The sequence below is a fragment of the Pseudorasbora parva genome, chromosome 24, assembly GCF_024679245.1.
Source record: "Pseudorasbora parva isolate DD20220531a chromosome 24, ASM2467924v1, whole genome shotgun sequence".
In the NCBI taxonomy this organism is placed as follows: Eukaryota; Metazoa; Chordata; class Actinopteri; order Cypriniformes; family Gobionidae; genus Pseudorasbora; species Pseudorasbora parva.
Window position 1 is genome coordinate 20,476,324 of NC_090195.1, and position 19,345 is coordinate 20,495,668.

General features: G+C 36.6%; 1 protein-coding gene across 2 annotated transcripts in view; it reads right to left on the bottom strand.

Annotated features, from left to right (window-relative positions):
• Positions 1–4,774: 4,774 nt before the first annotated feature.
• stau2 (staufen double-stranded RNA binding protein 2) overlaps positions 4,775–19,345 on the bottom strand; it is a 149,926-nt gene continuing 135,355 nt past the window's right edge. The window contains exons 14-15 of one of the 2 annotated variants that reach the window (XM_067434823.1): positions 14,927–15,015; positions 4,775–5,960 (exon numbers count right to left, since the gene is read on the bottom strand). In XM_067434823.1, coding sequence (XP_067290924.1) covers positions 5,867–5,960; positions 14,927–15,015 — 183 coding nt within the window. In that variant the 3' untranslated portion in view covers positions 4,775–5,866. Of the gene's footprint in view, positions 5,961–14,908; positions 15,016–19,345 lie in introns of both variants that reach the window. The other variant, XM_067434822.1, reaches the window with a different exon arrangement.

The following is a 19,345-nucleotide window of genomic DNA, read 5'->3' on the forward strand; positions in this document are numbered from 1 at the left end:
TGTATCAGTAGAAACCCGGTAGTATTTTCAGATGATCATGCGAAAGCGAGTGTTTTCAATGAATTTCACATGAAAGTTACAGTGGGGCCAAAAGTATTTAGTCAGCTAACAAGTGTGCAAGTTCTGCTACTTAAAAAGATGAGAGAGGCCTGTAATTTTCATCATAGGTACACTTAAATTATGACAGAATGAGAAAAAAACCCCCAGAAAATCACATTTATTTACAAATTAAAATTATGGTGCAAATTATGGTGGAAAATAAGTATTCGGTCAATAACAAACAATCTCAATACTTTGTTATTTCCCCTTTGTTGGCAATGACAGAGGTCAAACATTTTCTGTAAGTTGCCACCTGGTTTTTACATACTGTTGTTATAGTTTGGTCCATTCCTCCATGCAGATCTCCTCTAGAGCAATGATATTTTGTGGCTGTCACTGGGCAACACAGATTTTCAACTCCCTCCAAAGATATTCTATGGGGTTGAGATCTGGAGGCTGACTAGGACCTTGAAATGCTTCTTATGAAGCCACTCCTTCATTGCCCAGGCGGTGTGTTTGGGATCATTGTCATGCTGAAAGACCTAGACACGTTTCATCTTCAATGCCTTTGCTGATGGAAGGAGATTTTTACTCAAAATCTCACGATACATGGCCCCATTAATTCTTTCCTTTATATGGATTAGTTGTTTTGGTCCATTAGCAAAAAAACAGCCCCAAAGCATGATGTTTCCACCCCCATGTTTCACAGTGCAACTCAGCATTATTTCTCCTCCAAACACGACAAGTTACCAAAAAAAGTTCTATTTTGGTTTCATCGACCATATGACATTCTCCCAATCCTTTTCTGGATCATCCAAATGCACTCTAGCAAACTTCAGACAGGCAGGGACATGTACTGGCTTAAGCAGGTGAACACGTCTGGCGATGCTGGATTTGAGTCCCTGGTGGCGTAGTGTGTAACTGATGGTAGCCTTTGTTACTTTGGCCCAAGCTCTCTGCAGGTCATTCACTAGGTCCCCAGTGTGGTTCTGGGATTTTTACCGTTCTTGTGATCATTTTGACGCCACAGGGTGAGATCTTGCTTGGAGCCCAAGATCGAGGGAGATTATCAGTGGTCTTGTATGTCTTCTATTTTCTAATAATTGATCCCACTGTTGATTTCTTCACACCAAGCTGCTTAACCGGTTACAGATTCAGTCTTCACAGCCTGGTGCAGGTCTACAATTTTGTTTCTGGTGTTCTTTGACAGCTCTTTGGTCTTGGCTATAGTGGAGTTTGGAGTCTGACTGTTTGAGTTTGTTGACAGGAATCTTTTATACTGATAACGAGTTCAAACAGGTTCCATTAATACAGTGGAGGACAGAGGAGCCTCTTAAAAAAGAAGTTATAGGTCTGTGAGAGCCAGAAATCTTGCTTTTTTTGTAGGTGACCAATAACTTATTTTCCATCATAATTTGCAATGCATTCTTTAAGTTGAAGTGTACCTACGATAAAAAGTTATTTTAGAGTTACAGTTATGTTATATCAGTAAATTATATTATCTCCATTTATAAAAAATAAAAATAAAAACATACATACATACGAAGTGAGATTTCAATTACATTTAGAACAATGAACTAGGAAAGAATCCATTTCGGAAATCTGGTCACCTTATAATGGGTCACAGTCATTCACAAATGCATAGCAACATGCACTGCAGATATCCAGTTATTTGGGAAGCCAATGATCTTTAAGTGTTGAAAAGCACTGATCTTAAGGCAACAGACGTCAGTAGCCTGCAGTGGAGGCATTTGAGTCGGATAATTGGCCTGACTGATGGTCCATACCGAGAGATTACCGTTAATACAAAGACAGTGAAATATTGACACATCAAAACTCCCACAGCTGCAGTTATTGTCAGATAGGATCAGTCTACTGATGCTGCTCCCCACTAAGAAAATAATTAAGCTTCACCATGCCAGAAATTCAAAACACAAGATGAAATGGTTCACTTGCACATCCTGATGGATTTCTTTTTCCTTTCACTCAGTAGAGTAACATAAGCACTAATTTGGTCGATAACACTTAATTCCAGTGGAAAATCAATCAACTTTGTTTCCCCATAGCAAAAAAAAGCCAGAGTTAACAGCTTTATATGGGTCAAACAGGACATTCTCATTGGCAATGACTGTTAGCTTTCAACAGCATAACATTTGAAGAATGACACATTTAATTTCACCGACAGTTATTCATTTAAAATAAAAAAAATACTGCTATGCAATTGCTATACTACTATGCATTTGCTACAGTGTTGTCAGGGATTTTAGGGGTTGCTAAACATTTGTTAATGTGCTCAGACAGTTTTAGTGTGTTGCTATATATTTGGTAAGTGCTATAGTGCTCGGATTGTTTTTAGCCTGTTGATAAGTGCTAAGGTGCTCGGGGTGTTTTTAACCCGTTGCTATATATATATATATATATATATATATATATATATATATATATATATATATATATATATATATATACACATATACACACACACACACACACACACACACACACACACACACACACACACACACACACACACACACACACACACACACACACACACACACACACACACACACACACACACACACACACACACACACACACACACATATATATAGCAATGGGTTAAAAACACTGAGGACTTATCAAATATATAGCAATATATTTGATAACTGCTAAGATGTCTGCTGTGGTCTGGGTGTTTTTAGCACATTGCTATAAATTTGCTAAGATGTTTTTTAACGCATTGCTAGTGTTATGGTTTTTCACGTTGCTATTCTTTTGCCAAGGTGGTCTGAGTGTTTTATGAGTGTGCTAAACATTTGCTAAATTACTCAGATTGTGTTTAACATTTTGTAAATATATGATAAGTGCTGTTAAGCGAGTAGCTATACTTGCTACGGTGTTCTAACATTGCTATTAATTTGCTAAGGCGTTCTTTTTAACACATTGCTAATGTTATATTTTAGTTTTTTAGGGAATTGCTACAAATTTGCAAAGATTCTGAGTGGCATGTTGCTATGCATTTTTTAAGGTGCTCAAAGTGTTTTTAGCTTGTTGCTATACATTTGCTAAGATGTAAAAGGCGCGGCCAATTACTGTTTGATACATTTCTGTGGGTAAAATCCAGCCATTTCATTAGGAATCCATGCAATCAGGAATTTCATGCAAGGGTGAAAGATTTCCCCCAGGGTTGCCAACTTTAAAGTTAGGCTGGAGTGAGATTTTTTGAGGGCCGGGGGGGGGGGGGGGTAATGCTTTTGATCTTGATTCAGTATCAGTTTATATCTAGTATAACTAGATAGTAGCAACTAGATTAGATACATGTATATTTATTAAAGAGCCATAAGGCACCTAATGGCATTACAAATAAACATTAATATTTTTTAGCCACAAAATGACTCTTTGAATTGGAATTCTCTATTTTAATATTAATTACTACACTAATTGTAATATAAATTTTAGAAGAAATACAAATATTAGAAGAAAAATATTTTAAGTGGTCATTTATTGACAATAATTGTTGCACAAATAGTATTTAGTACCAAAAGATATCCTCAAAATATTCAATAAATATAATTTAATGAGTATGAGTGTGACCTATTAGTAAGGAAAACCTGAGGGCTAAATACAAGAATAACATTAATGTTAACAATGTTGAATCTCTATCACTCTCCATAATAAAACGATCCTGTAAATATGGCTAACTTAATAATCAATAAACACTAACACTATGCTGTACTGTTTACCAAAACTTGCAGCAAACATCTATATGGTGAAACTGTTGTGTATCCGCTTAAGCGATTTAAATTCATTGGCACAGCGCTAGAAGTATTGAGCGCTCATGGGCCACGTGACCAGCGCGCACCGCAGGGAGACGAGAGCATGCAACTCTTTTCAACGCCTCTGGCTTTGACATTATGCCACATTAGCGCCAAAACGCTATTTATTGTTTGAATTTCATTAAAACACATTTAAAAAAATTAAAGCTTATAGCTTTGTTTAATATCAAAAGTAGGTTTGGCAATTTGGCGTGAGATTGAGTTGGGCGGAGTGAGAGCGTGACACAGAGCCTGAAAGCGTGAGTCTCACGCCAGATGCGTGAGAGTTGGCAACCCTGTTTCCCCGCATTTGCCATGTTTGGAGGCCAAAAAGCTGATTTGAAAGTGATTTCTGTGTGAGTGGTACTTCATACTCCACTGCACTACTGGCAATAGAGCATTTGTTGCCTGCAAAAATCATTTTCAATAACGTAATGTAGAGAAGGAATCTTCCTCTATGAATGAATGACTTGGTTTCCTTGGTGATACTGAATGGACTAGTATGCTATGGATTTATTTTTAGACTGCGGTGTCGCAATGTCTGAAACACTCATGGATGCTCCTTCGTGTGTTATTGAGCCTTAAAGTCCCTTTAGATATGACACAGCACTACGCCATATGCTTGAGCAAATCGCCTGTGGTTTTTAATTCACACCCATGTGTTGGCTGGAAAATACAAATCCGGTTGTGTAGCTACAAAGAACATGGTCATTCGGAGCTTACCAAGAAGTGTTAGATCCCCCTTTTTTGCATTTATGTACATTGGGGTCCATAAATCAGAGGTGAACTCAGACTTCTCGACCATACTGCACATAATGTGGTATAAAATCTGGGATTTTCTTTTCCATTTGAACCTGGAAATATTTATTAACATCATGGTATAATCAATTGGAAAAGAAGACAACAGACACCAATGGTTTCAACATGAACTGATGTGATTTTACTGCATTTTAAGTAACTGACATGTCTGTTATTACACTGTATATCTTCAGGGAGAGAAAAACGCTCTTCCGGTGAGTTACCAGTTTCAGATAAATCTATGACTCTTTTGTTTAGAAAAGAAAGCCTGTCTATTGATCACAGCCTCTCTTTTCTCCAGAATGCAGTCCTTAAAAGCACTCAGTTGATGCATCGAGTCAATACAACACACAACATAGGTGTAGATGTGCTGGACAAAACTGAAGACAGAAGAGAACAATCATCAAACAGGACTTTGCTTAAGATGCACGGATCACTATGCTCTTGCGTTTCTGTCAAGAATCTTGAACAAAATTCTAATTTCAAGGAACTTTATAGAAGGCAAGAGGCAATTTCGGATCCCGTGGATCAGCTGTATCGCCCGTGATCCTGCGCTGTTCACCTCTAGCATCAGCTTTATCCATTGGTTTACACTCGTAGTTTATGTTTTTCTTTTCCTCTGCGTATGATATTCTACAAGTCATATACATCCATATAGATAGATGAATGCTTTATGTCAGCATACACGGTAAGCTGGGTGACTATATATGAAGACAACAACTACGACTTCACAGCACTGGCATTGGTTAATACTTAAATACTCAAGCATTATTATTCATAGATTAAAGAGAAAAGGAAAATAATATAACCCCCCCAACTAAGATACACAACTTTGTTTTCCCCAATAATGTTTCGTTTATACTAATGGCATGACATAAGCCTGTTTAAATCCATATCACTTGGAGGCAAGGTGAAAATAATATTTAAACATCTATCAAATGGGGAAATTTCCCTTGATTTTCAAACATTATCATGCATTACATTTTTATCATTTTTTTTAAGTTCACTTGCTTGCTCTTTTAGTTAACTCTAGAGTAAATAAATGTTGTGTTAAGATAGTGTTGTCTTCACATAGACTCAAAGAATGCATTTTTTTGTCATTTAGTATTCATGGGACACATCCACCATATTGCATGTTGACACGTGTAGAAGGATGCAGCGGCGGTCGTGGGGGCTTTTGGGGCGAGGGCACATAAGGGTGGGATCAGCTCCTAGACGACGGCCTTTGAATCCTTGCAGTCCTGAGCAGTGGTGCCTGAGTTAGTCGGTTTGTTGTCTGTCCTCTCGGCAAGACGTTTCGCTTGTCTGCAGAACAAACAGGTGTAAATGAAGATTAATGATGACTAGTTAGATGATAACAATAATAATATAATAAGAGCTGTTTCACGATTAATCATATTCTAACATAAAAGTTTGTACATATATACGTGTGTGTGTTTATATACACTGATCAGGCATAACATTATGACCACCTTCCTAATATTGTGTTGGTCCACCGTGATCCTGCGCTGTATTATTATTGTTACTGCAAAACTGCCCTGACCCATCGAGGCATATACTCCACTAGACCCCTGAAGGTATGTTGTGGTAACTGGCGCCAAGATGTTAGCAGCAGATCATTTAAGTCCTGTAAGTTGCGAGGTGGGGCCTCCATGGGTAGGACCTGTTTGTTCAGCACATCCCACAGATGCTCGATTGGATTGCGATCTGGGGACTTTGGAGGCCAGGTCAACACCTCAAACTTGTTGTGCTCCTCAAACCATTACTGAACAATTTTTGCTTTGTGGCTTGGCACATTATCCTGCTGAAATAGGCCACAGCCACCAGGGAATACTGTTTCCATGAAAGGGTGTACATGGTCTGCAACAATGCTTAGGTAGGTGGTCCCTGTCAAAGTAACATCCACATGCATGGCAGGACCCAAGGTTTCCCAGAAGAACATTGCCCAAAGCATTACACTGCCTCCGGCGGCTTGCCTTCTTCCCATAGTGCATCCTGGTGCCATGTGTTCCCCAGTTAAGTGGCACACACACACACACACTGGCCATCCACGTGATGTAAAAGAAAACATGAATCATCAGATAAGGCCACTTTCTTCCATTACTCCGTGGTCCAGTTCTGATGCTCAGGTGCCCACTGTTGGCACCTGACTGGTCTGCGGCTATGCAGCCCCATACGCAACAAACTGCGAGGCACTGTGCATTCTGACACCTTTCTATCAGAACCAGCATTAACTTCTTGAGCAATTTGAGGTACAGTAGCTCGTCTGTTTGATCGGAAAACAAGGGCCAGCCTTCACTCTCCACGCGCATCAATGAGCCTTGGCCGCCCATATCCAGTTTTGGATATGCTCTGACCCATCTATTCACTGTCTATTATCTGTCATCTAGCCATCACAATTTGGCCCTTGTCAAACTCACTCAAATCCTTACGCTTATCCATTTTATCATCAACTTTGAGAACAAAATGTTCCCTTGCTGCCTAATATATCCCACCCACTAACAGGTGCCGTGATGAAGAGATAATCAGTTATTCACTTCACCTGTCAGTGGTCATAATGTTATACCTGATCAGTGTACATCTTTCACTCCTGAACTAACAATAATAGAATTATGCTAAAATTGCTGAGGTATTAAGGTTTAATCTTGATTTATTGTACAACTTATGCAATTAAGAAGCATAATAAATGTTGAAATTGACAGCTTTGAATTATACTGCAATGGTGAATATCTACCATCCATCACGTTTAAAAAAATCTCTATACATGTTAAAAAAATTATAACAATAAATACAATCAAATAATAAAAATTTTCCTTTTTGGTGATCTACTTCGACTGTGTGTGTATTTTCAAAACTAAAGGTGCATTAAAGACATTAAAGGAATGTGACAAGGGCTTTGGTCATTTTTTTATTATTTAAAGAAATTTGAAATTAATTCTTATGAAAATGTATTGTTTGGATGACAAATGTTATAAATGCAGATGATACAATGTGCTTTCGTTTGCTTTTATCCTCGCTATAACATGTTGTAACTAGTTCCACTGCAATTTCTAGTAACAATTAAAACCATTTAAAAATGAAACCCCTAATTAAAATGTTTTAGTTGAATTAATTATAAAAACAGGTTGAGTAAACGTACATTTTAAAGTTGAAGTCAAGTTTGAGCCGACTAAAAATTATTAATTCAATTAACTTTAAATATAATTGAGCAAACGTACATTTCAATGTTGAAGTCAAGTTTGAGCCAATTAAAAAATATTAATTCAGGTAACAATTTCTAGAATGAAATTGAGTGAACGTAAAAAATCTGTGGAACTAGTTAAATAATAAATAATAATTAGTTGAAAGCATTAGAATTTTTTTTACAGTGAATTTAATAGAGACATCGGTAACAGTATTACTATTAATGATACTGGCCTTCATTCATAAAAAGATACCATTTCAACAAATATTTAAAATATGCTGCCTTTAGGTTATTTCTACATTAATTTGGAGAGTAACTGTGAAAATATTACAATATGAAAATATTGCATATGAAAACACTCTGATATACACACACACACACACACATTATATATTTACAAACATTTATGTTAGAAGCAATTAATCGATTTGACGGCACTAAAAACGGTAAATAATTAAAAAACAATAAAATTTATATAAAATACAGAATAATAGAAATCTGTAATAAATATAAATGAAAATGAATAAACAATTAGGATAAATAAATAATATTTATATAATAATAATAATAATAAATCAAAAATATATTGTGATTTGATATGTAATAACTTATTTAATTTAACTTATTTAATACACTACAGTTCAAAACTTTGGTCAAGTTTTTATTTAAGCAGCACACATTAAATTGATCAAAAGTGACTGTAAAGGCATTAAGTTGCGAAAGATTTCTATTTTAAATAAAATAGGTTTTTTAGAACTTAGAATGCCTCACATTTTCCACAAAAATATGACACATCACCAAATCATCATCATAGAATGATTTCTGAAGGATCATGTGATTGAAGACTGGAGTAATGATGCTAAAAAAATCAGCTGTCACCACAGGAATGCATTACATTGTACATACATTAAAACAGAAAACCTTTATTTTGTATTGTAATATTTCACAATATTACAGTTTTTACTGTATTTTTGATCAAACAAATTGTCAAAAATATAAAAAACCTTTGAATGGTTTAAATGAAAGCAGTGAGGTACAGTAGAATGGATCTTAATGATTCTTCCTGAAGGATTTCCCTCCCATCAGCCCCTTTCATTGTGACCTATATGGGCTGCTGTTCTAGGTCATTTTTCCTCTTTGTTCTGTTCTAGCTCACGGCTGCACTGAGAAGCTGAAGCCACTGTAAATAAACATTTCTTTAACCTTTTCCTACGGCACACCTACTATGAAAATATTCTTGAGCGGGTTGGTGTGATTTCCGTTCTGGTGTGTCTATCATTTCCATTCTCATATTTCATTCTCCTGCCCTGTTCATCACGGATATGCCAGAGATTCATTTTTCCCACAGCAATCCCTCTGATTACAGGAGGATAAAGATCATGCAAAGACACTGAGTATAGCGCTGTGAGGGTTTCCACTGCGGGTGGACCGATTGGGGAAGTGGGCAATACCAGGGGGAAATGAGGGGAAATGCATATTGTGTGCGTGTGCTTCAAGCACTCTGTGAAAGTGATAAGCTCAGCCAGTGTGCAGTGTGTGTGTGTGCGTGTGCGTGTGTCTATAATCCTTTTAGTGATTAAGTGAAATGAGCTGCCAGGTTTCAGACGTTGACATTTAAAGGACAAATCATGTCCGTCTCTGCAGCTCAAAATCAGAAAGGAGCTCCACCTGCCACTGATATTTACTATACTGTGCGTGTGTGTGCGTGTGTGTGTGTGTGTGTGTGTGTGTGTGTGTGCGCGTGTGTGTGTGTATGTGTGAGAAAGTGTTTATGTGTAGTTCTCTTTCCTGCATTCACGTGTTTCCTACTCAACAGGAAGTTGGGAGACATCATGAACGGCTCATACCTTCCGACACCCTGTAGTTAGCTGGCGATATGACCAAAAATCACGGTGTGAGTAACTGTATTTCACAATAATGAAATATAACACGATATAGTAATTTTTGCTTTAAATAAAGTTATGATGATTCATTATTTTTGATACCATTAAAATGTCATAATTCCTCTCAGCAATTTCAATATTACAAAAAACAAATACTAAAAAAAAAAACTCTCATGCTTACTGAAGTAAACAGTAATACAATAAGAAAAAAGAATCTAATTACAAGCATATATGAAAGCAAACTGAAAAACGACAAGTGCAAGAAATATGAAATGCTACATAAATTGTAAAGTAATCAAATATATAAAAAAAATAACTGCATTGACTTCACTGTGTAAATGAAATATAGGCCTACATTTATTCTTATTAAAGTCACAAAAGTGATTCAGTCAAGAGCATGAGAGATTTTGTCTTTGTTGTTTGATTAACATTAATGACGGTCAGCAGCAGATATATTAGGCTACTGTTACTTTAAGACCGAATGCATGGATCCAATATACTAATTCACATGCATTTTTTTCTCAACCCTTTATGTTCGCTTAAGTCATAAAATGACTGTGTTCGCAAAGATACTTGCAAAGACAGACATTTTGACACACAAGTATGTGTATTTAGCCTTTCAAGCTCAATTAAAAAAGTACTTCAGAGCTCACACGCTGTATGAGCAGCGGCTTCATTGGCGTGCATCTCTCAGACAGTGTGTACCAAAATCTCTTTCGCTGCTTATTGCGCTTCAACGGTATAAATAACACTTAAAGCATTAAAAAAACACTTTTTAATGCTTTAAGTGCCCATTTTATGCAAATTTAAAGGTTGCTAATTTTGTTTTGGATGTTTTCTACAAGTTTACATGCATCAAAGGTCAAAAAACACTTTTCCTCATGATATAAATTGCACATCACCACATTTTCCAATGATTCTCAAATGACTCGTCCGAAGATTCAATCTCTCTAAATTCCTCCAGACGGCCTAGTCTGTTGTGATTGGTCTACCGCTTAGAGCGCATGTTAGAAACAAAAAGTTCATTACCATAACTGAACTTCAGCTCTGGAGGCATCCTAAAGCTCAGCGATTGTACACACTGTAAAGACAGTAACAATAGAAATTATTTTACCATATCAATCTGAGCGCGAGTCCGATGATGAAACATTGAAAGAACTAGTTATCCAACCGGGACCTCTATCACATTGATGACTTGAGCGGGACGTTTCTCTATGATACGCTACTCAGTTTGAGGTAAACTTTGAGATGTTGCAACTGTAATTCCTCACCATCAGCATTAACAGCATTATGTCCATCAACAAACTGTTGTGTATATTTCTCATTTATTGTGGTGCATGCGTGGGAACTGTATCATTATTGTATCAATAACAGCGCATACATTAGCCAAGCACTAACATGAATGACTGATGTAACATTAGAGATTGTAATGCAAATCTTGCTTCATCATTTATCTTTACTCAAAGTAGTAAGAACAACAGACAATCCGCATTAATGGACACCATTTTAGATAACAGTGGCCTATAGATGATAAAAATAAGCATTTCAGGAAGACAGTAATCACGTGAGTCAGCCAGAGACCACGGATTTTCAACACCTGGTAGAAAATATATACATCAATAATGAATCATACTTACAGGTTGTGATTCTGAGGAGCATGTTGGTGCAAAGTGGGTAGTGTATTGGTGAGTATAGGGGGTACTATATGTAGTTATTTAATGGATAAGCATTTTGGAAATCCAAAATGCTTAAAATTTTGGAAATTTACATTTGAGAAGCAATCATCAAAAGGTTATCCTGCTGTTGTATCACTGTGGTTATTTTAGCCACCAACTTTTTACTTCCTCATCCTTTGAAAGTGTATTTTGCTTTCTTTTTTAGTAATGGAGTAATTTAATACAATATAATTTCCAAAATAGTAATTAGAGTATAGCTCCAAGCCCAGGTCACTTTAAGTTACAGCTGTGCAACATCATTGCTGACAGAATGCAGTGTTTTATCATCTAGATTCTAAAAAAAGAGAAATAGTTTTTTCAAAGCACACACGACGTCCTGACACGTCCCAGCATAAACACTCTTGTTATTAAAGTGGTTATGTTCACAAACCACTATAATTTGAATTTGAGGCAAGCATATCCGTGACTTGGCATGGCAAATAAATAGCCTAACCATTGCCTTACCAAATGCAGCACTCTTCTTACTCATGTCACAAATCTTAGTTCATTGCGGTCTCACAAAGTTCTGCAAAAGGATTAAGCTGACTGTACAAAGAATATCCGGCCCCACTTTATATTAGGTGGCCTTAACTACTATGTACTTACATCAAAAAATAAGTACAATGTACTTATTGTGTTCATAATTAATGCAAAACTCTTCTGCTGATAGTGAGGTGGATACGGGTAGAGTTAGGGACAGGTGTGGTGGGATGGGTAAGTTTAAGGGTAGGGTTAGGTGTAAGGAAAGTGTCATTATAAATGAGACTACAGAAATTAATTACAGGTGTAATTACATGCAGGTAATTTTCAAAATGTAAGTGCAATGTAAAAACGTACGTACACAATAAGTGCATTTTATCAAATTAGTAATTAAAATGTTGTGCATAGTAGTTAAGGCCACCTAATACAAAGTGGGCACGAATTTATATTAGATGCTTTCAAGAGTACAATCACCAAATATTTTTATGTTTATCAGTTTATGATGAGAGAATTTGTTAAATTGCGTGCACTGAACAAACCCCCGGTGTTTCAGCTATTACTAACCTTAATGCCCCTGCAGGGCCGGCCCGTGGCATAGGCGGAATAGGCAAATGCTAGGGGAGCCACTCGTCCATAGGGGCGCCAAAATGAGTGATTTTTCTGGTTTTATTACTGCTACTTTTTATTAATATTAATTTGAAATATTACCAAAAAAACCTTAAACAAATTCCCAGACCACCGCATCAATCTCCTGCCCAGCGAGTGCTTTAGTGTGTCCGATATTGAACGCGCGATCAGTTTAACGGTGGGAATTTGTTGTTGCGTCGCCTCTCGTGCATCTAACAGACAGGAATGTGCTGGTTCGCTCGTGCCAGTGAAAGTTGGAAAGTTGCCTAATTATTTATGGCCAATGTGTCAAAAAGACCGAAGCCCTCTGATTCAGGAAAATAAAGGAATAAGGGGGAAAAAAACAGAGGTAAAGTGATGAAATGAATGAACAGTTTATGCACTAAATGCATTATCTAAAAATGAATGTTTGCTAATTAATAGTTATTAAGTTATTTTTATCTTTAACCTGTGATCAGAATCTGTAAAAAATCATGTCAATTGTTTATAAACATATATCATTTTTTAATAGCCTAATGTTTTTACTCAGTTGTGCAATTGTAAGGGGATATATGGCGTTAGTAAAATTTATTTTCTGAAATTAGTAAGGATATTTATATACAGGTTTATCTAAAATAGCTAAACAATTAAATAAAATGCACACTAAATATGAAAATTTCTTAAAAAGTTTAATTCATGGTGAAAACATGAGCATGCATAGTTTAGTGGAGGATATACGTATACACACATTTTTGTATATATGTGTGTGTGTCCCTGTTTATATTACATTGTGGGGACCAAATGTCCCCATAAGGAGAGTAATAGCTGATAGTAATCACTTTTCAACCGGCTCATTGAAATGTGAGCTGGTCCCCACTTTTCAAAAGGCTTATAAATCATACAGGTTGAGTTTTTTTTAGAAAGTAAAAATGCAGAATGTTTCCTGTGATAGGGGCTGTGTGTGTGTGTGTGTGTGTGTGTGTGTGTGTGTGTGTGTGTGTGTGTGTGTGTAGGTTGTAGGTGTAGGTTTAGGGGCAGTGTAGGGGGATAGTAGATACGGTTTGTACAGTATAAAAACCATTACTTCTATGGAGAGTCCCCACAAAGATAGTGAACCAGACGTTTGTGTGTGTGTGTTTGTTTTTTTTTAATTTTTTTTATTTTATTATAAAAACAACCAACATATAAAAACCTTAAAACAAGAGGCACCAAGTAAAATCTTATCTAGGGCAGCAAATTGGTCAGGGCCGGCCCTGTGCCTCTGACTGAGCATTAGCATTCATAAACTCAACACAGTCGTGTGTCATTGGTTAAAGCACGCAACATTGTTAAACGCTTAAAAAGTATGAGACACATGAGCAGATCTAAATTTGACACAACAGGCTGAAGAGGTTATTCTGTTTTTAGAGGGGGTGTGGTGGGGGCTAGTAACGTAACTAGTAATGTAACTAATTACTTTTTAAATAAAGTAATCAGGAAAGTAACACAATTACTTTTAAAATGAGTAATCAGTAAGCAAATTACATTTCCAGAGTAACTTGCACACTGGTTACCACATTATGTATGCAGGTCACGGAAGTGGAATTTCTGACGACTTGTTTAGGCGGTTCAGAGTCGATTCTTTCTTTTAAAAGACAAATACTTTATTTATTGTGCACTTTCGGCTTCACAGCTTTGCAGACCGTTTACATTCATTTATAGCTACATTACATACTGCATGAAAGGGAATATTTGAAAAAGCCTAATAGAGGGAAATTGGGGGGGGGGGGGGTATATTTTGAGAGTTTTGTTTTAGAGAAAAAACACAGCATCAGGTTAATCAACCACGTAACGTGAACAGATCTTCCATTATGCAAATCAATTAGGCAGGTCAAATCGCAAAATTAAAATTCACAAGCAAAGATGACGCTTTTTATTGTGTGTCCCCCACCCCACAACTTGTAATGAATCATTCAAACAGTTATTGTGATAGTTGTTTTCAAATGAACTCACATTTACTTATGTAATGAACTGTTCTTACATCATGAATTTCAGAGCAGCATTCAAAACACTGAATTAATTCTGGTTTATGCCAGTATCAGGCCAATATATTGGCTTAAATTAAGCTAACTCTGCTTGGAACAACACATGGGAAGCATTTCAAGGCCGCTAACATGATGATCTGTAAATATTTAAATGGAAAAAAGTATAAATCACGTCCATTTCGTTAAATCATCTTGAGAATCTCCTAACAGTTTATATAAAGGCAATGGCTACCCAGACTGCCTCTAAAGCACTTGTGCCATTTATATCACATCATCGAGATAGCGGAGTTCTTCTTGTTGGGAGTCATTTACATATGTGATCCTTTCTGAAATGGAGGTGCGGGTGGTGTGGCGTACTTACGGCTCTGTGTGTACATACATGTCACATGATCCATTTTCCACCTCGATTGGTCCATCCACTGGGTCCAGTCCTTGTTCTGACAGCTGTTTCAAGGCACTAAGAGCAGCCTGTGTGAGGTAAGGAAACAGATGGCTTTGAGTAAGACAACATAACCCACATCAGCTGCTTTTTAAATAACACTTACTATCAGAAACCTGAGACTGACAGGATGCTTTCTGCTCCCTTTGTTTTGTTTGGCTCTTTCTAGATCTCTGTTTATCTAACGTTTATCTAATGTTATTAGGTCAATGTTTTCAGGCTTGCATGTCCTCCAGCCAATGAGTGGGATTTACACTGCCGATCAGCCACGCTATGGACCGATATGCAAAAAATAAATCAAGTGTGCTGAAATAACATCTGATAACTCAGGTGTAACTGATATCCTGTTTTGCTCCAAAAAGTCAATGAGAGACTTCAATAAATCCATTAAGTTTGTCCATAAGTTTTAAACTGAAAAAACAAAACAAAACAAAAAACATAAAATACCTAATGGACACAGAATAAAAATGGTTTCAAATATATTTGTTGTTAGTTTAAAAGTTTAAAATGGCATATACGAAGAGCATTTCACTTCCCAGAACAAAATATTTTCTATGATCAGACTCAAATCTGATGTCAGTATTTATTGGTATAAAGTTATCTGAAAACAATGTGGTGGAAATTATGTGCTGCTATATGGCAAAATTAAAATATATTTGCATTTTAATGGCTGTACTAAATGTTTTTTGTGTTTAATATTTCTATTTTGCTTTAATTTCAGTTTCTTTTAGTGCTGTCAAATTTCTTAATAGTGACTGTATTCGCATCTAAAATAAACGTTCATACATACTATGTATGTTTATATAGTATATATGTCTGTACTGTGTACAATTATTTATATATATATATATATATATACACACACACACACATATATATATATATCACCGGTTATATACAACCGGTCACCGGTTCATCACTGTTCCTTCCTTGGATTACTTTTGATAGATACTGACCCCTGCAGACTGGGAACACCCCACAAGAGCTGCAGTTTTGGAGATAGATTTGGCACTTGTCAAACTTGTTCAAATCTTTACACTTGCCCATTTTTCCTGCTTCTAACACATCAACTTTGAGGACAAAATGTTCACTTTCTACCTAATATATCTCACCCACTAACAGGTGCCGTGATGAAGAGATAATCAGTGTTATTCACTTCACCTGTCAGTCGTCATAATGTTATGCCTGATTGGTGTATAATATAAATTATATAAATTTATATTTATATACAGTGTACTGTGAGTATTTATATATACATAATAATTATATACAGTACACACACATTAAGTAAATACAAACATTTATTTTGTATATGATTAATCGCGATTAATCGTTTTTACACCACTAATTTATTTAAGTTTTTGTAATTTCAGTACTTCAATTAATTAATTTCAGTTAGTTACCAAGGCAGACTTAAAAATATTTGTTTAATGTCAGCTTTATTTCAATGTATACATTGTTTTGTAGTTTTAGTTAACAATAACAACACTGTACATATCTAATAAGCTCAAAATTACTTAAAAAGCACACGAGTAAATCAATAAATCTGCATAATTAGTTCATATCATTTGTGTAATTTTTAATGGATAGCATTCAGCAAATTCCTCTTCCTGTCACTTCCATTCAACATTTAACTGTATGAGGTAGCCAAATTAATCCAAATTCCAGCATGAAAGGAAAAGGAAGCCTTAAATTCTTCTTTATCACTTAACATAGTTTTACCCAACCCCATCAAATGCACATAGGCCATAATTGCCTTAAATGCATCCTTTATAAAAAGGAAGTGTATCCTGCAGGACTGTATATAAGTTGGCCATCAGAGATTACAGGCAGATGCTTCTCTCCTCAGCCGGACGTTAGAAAATCTTACAGAACATGATAGTCTGCATGTCTGTCACAATCCCTAAAGCCTCGTTCAGCAGGTCCAAATAAAATTACTGTGACTGAGAATCATGGCTCAAGAGGGACAGAGTGCAAGAAAAAGAGAATAGTGAGAGTGCAGTTGCTGAGGGGAGACCCTCGCAGTGACAGAAGCGGGTTGAGAATTGGCAGATCCACCTGGTTGTCGGGGCTGATGCTCTCTCCAGCATCCTGCCAATGAGCACCAGATGTGCTGTATGGGACGCAACAACCATGACATATTTCTCACAGCTGACAGCCTATTCCCTCTGAACCCAAACCCCCCAGCACCCCAACCCACTCATGAGGCGGGGACACCACACACGCACAGATGTTTGTGCATTCCTCACACTGATTAATCAGCATTTGGCCGGATCAAATAACGCCAGCTAATTGTGTCAGGCACCCTGTTGTATCTATATGTGTGTGTCCTTCTCAGATAGAACAGACTTTGATGAGTGCTATGTATCAAATATCACATTATCTTAGATTTATCATATCTTATACTCTAAAGATATAGTACACAGTGGTCAGAAAAAGTATTTAAATGTTTAATTTACACTTAAACATGCCTAAAAGGCTTTTGACTTTGAACGTTTGGTAACCAAGCGTCACATTTTTTTGTCTTTTAAAACACTCATAAATATAAATAAAAATAGAAAAAAATTTTCTACAAGTCTCTTATGCTCATCAAGGCTGCAAAAGCCTTGAGCCTTTTTGTTTGGCTCAAAAATACAGTAATATTGTGAAATAATATTACAACTTAAAGTAACAGTTTTCTATTTCAATATGTTTTAATATAGAATTTATTCATGAGATGACGACAGCTGAATTTTCAGCATCATTAATCCAGTCTTCAGTCACATGATCCTTCAGAAATCATTCTATGCTGATTAGGTGCTCAAGAAACATTTCTTATTAATATCAATATAGATTATTTTTCAGGATTCTTTGATGAATATCAAGTTTAAACAAAACAATTTATTTAAAAGGTCTTGTGACATATCCTCTGTCTCTCTCTCTCTCTCTAGAAAAAAAAGAGAGAGAGAGAGAGAGAGAGAGAGAGAGAGAGAGAGAGAGAGAGAGAGAGAGAGAGAGAGAGAGAGAGAGAGAGAGAGAGAGAGAGAGAGAGAGAGAGAGAGAGAGAGAGAGAGAGAGAGAGGTACTTTTCTGCATGGATTTTTAAATATTTTTGGGCTTAAATGGCTAAATAGTTAAATATATTAAGTGTGGCCTAAATGGTTGCTTTTCAATTCTAACATTCGGAAAGCCTCATAGTCGATAAACGGTCAAGACAGGCCTGAAACAAATCCAATCCTCCTTACAGAAACTTGACAAAAACCCAGACTCTGACTTAACATCTCAAAGAATAGTTCATCATGTGCTAATGTGAAAATTTGAGTTTAAGCTGGCCAAAGCACAGGAAATGAGTGCAGTAGATGACAATGAGCCACATTAGTGAGTTTATGCCATCACATCTGCAGGGATGACAGTCAAATCACTGTGAACGCTGAAAAGCCGTTCTATCACGGCACATATATTTGTCCATTTAAGGAACACTTTTGGGGGTTTTTATGTGTGGAATGTCTTATCTAGTTGTGAAATCTCTGGAAAACGAGCTCTTATCTATAATGGAACATATTGTACGGCTGCAGCATGCATGTAAATTCCCAGCGGCGTTTGGACCAGTAATAAATCAGGTTTAAATTAAATTTGTTTTGGTGATTGATGACAAGTGTGCAGAAGGCTCAATAAGGAGAACATTATTCAGCCAGGAAATTGTTCAATATTCCAGACAATAATTTAAAGGCATTCTGAGTTTGCTCTGTAAACGAACAGTTCTCAGGACTGCTATGAAAGCGCGAGCAACAAAATGACTTCCTGAATGCTGTATAAATCATCCGTAGGCCAACTTAATACTCTGCTATTTGACTTCAATATGCATTTAATTTACTTCAGGGAACATATGCACGATATGGAAACAAACGGAGAGGGAATGAAAACAACAGCATTCCAACACATGAATAAGTCTCTAAATTATTCAATCAAAACCCTCCTTTGCGACTAAATTTACTCTGAAATGTAAGGTATGTTTCAACAGCCTTGCGTCCTAAGCCCTGCATGCTGGCTAAAAATTAGGCTTGGACTTTTGATGGATTTGGATGCAGATTCCTCTACGGTACAAAGCGCATAACTCATCCTCTCCTGTGGCCAATAAATTGCAATCAAAAGGGTAATTACCGGTGTTGTGTGTGTGTGCCATTACAGTCTCTGAGTAAATAAGCAGCATCTGCTTTCGCACTGCCAGACAAAGACCATGAATCAAGCGGGAGAAGACAGGCTTGTGATAAAGGCCCGGCGGCCCATCACCAAACAGCGGGCTCAAAGATAAATATCCGACTATCTATTGTAACAACAGTCAATTACATCATTATTTTTCTAATGAGATAGAGTGAGCCT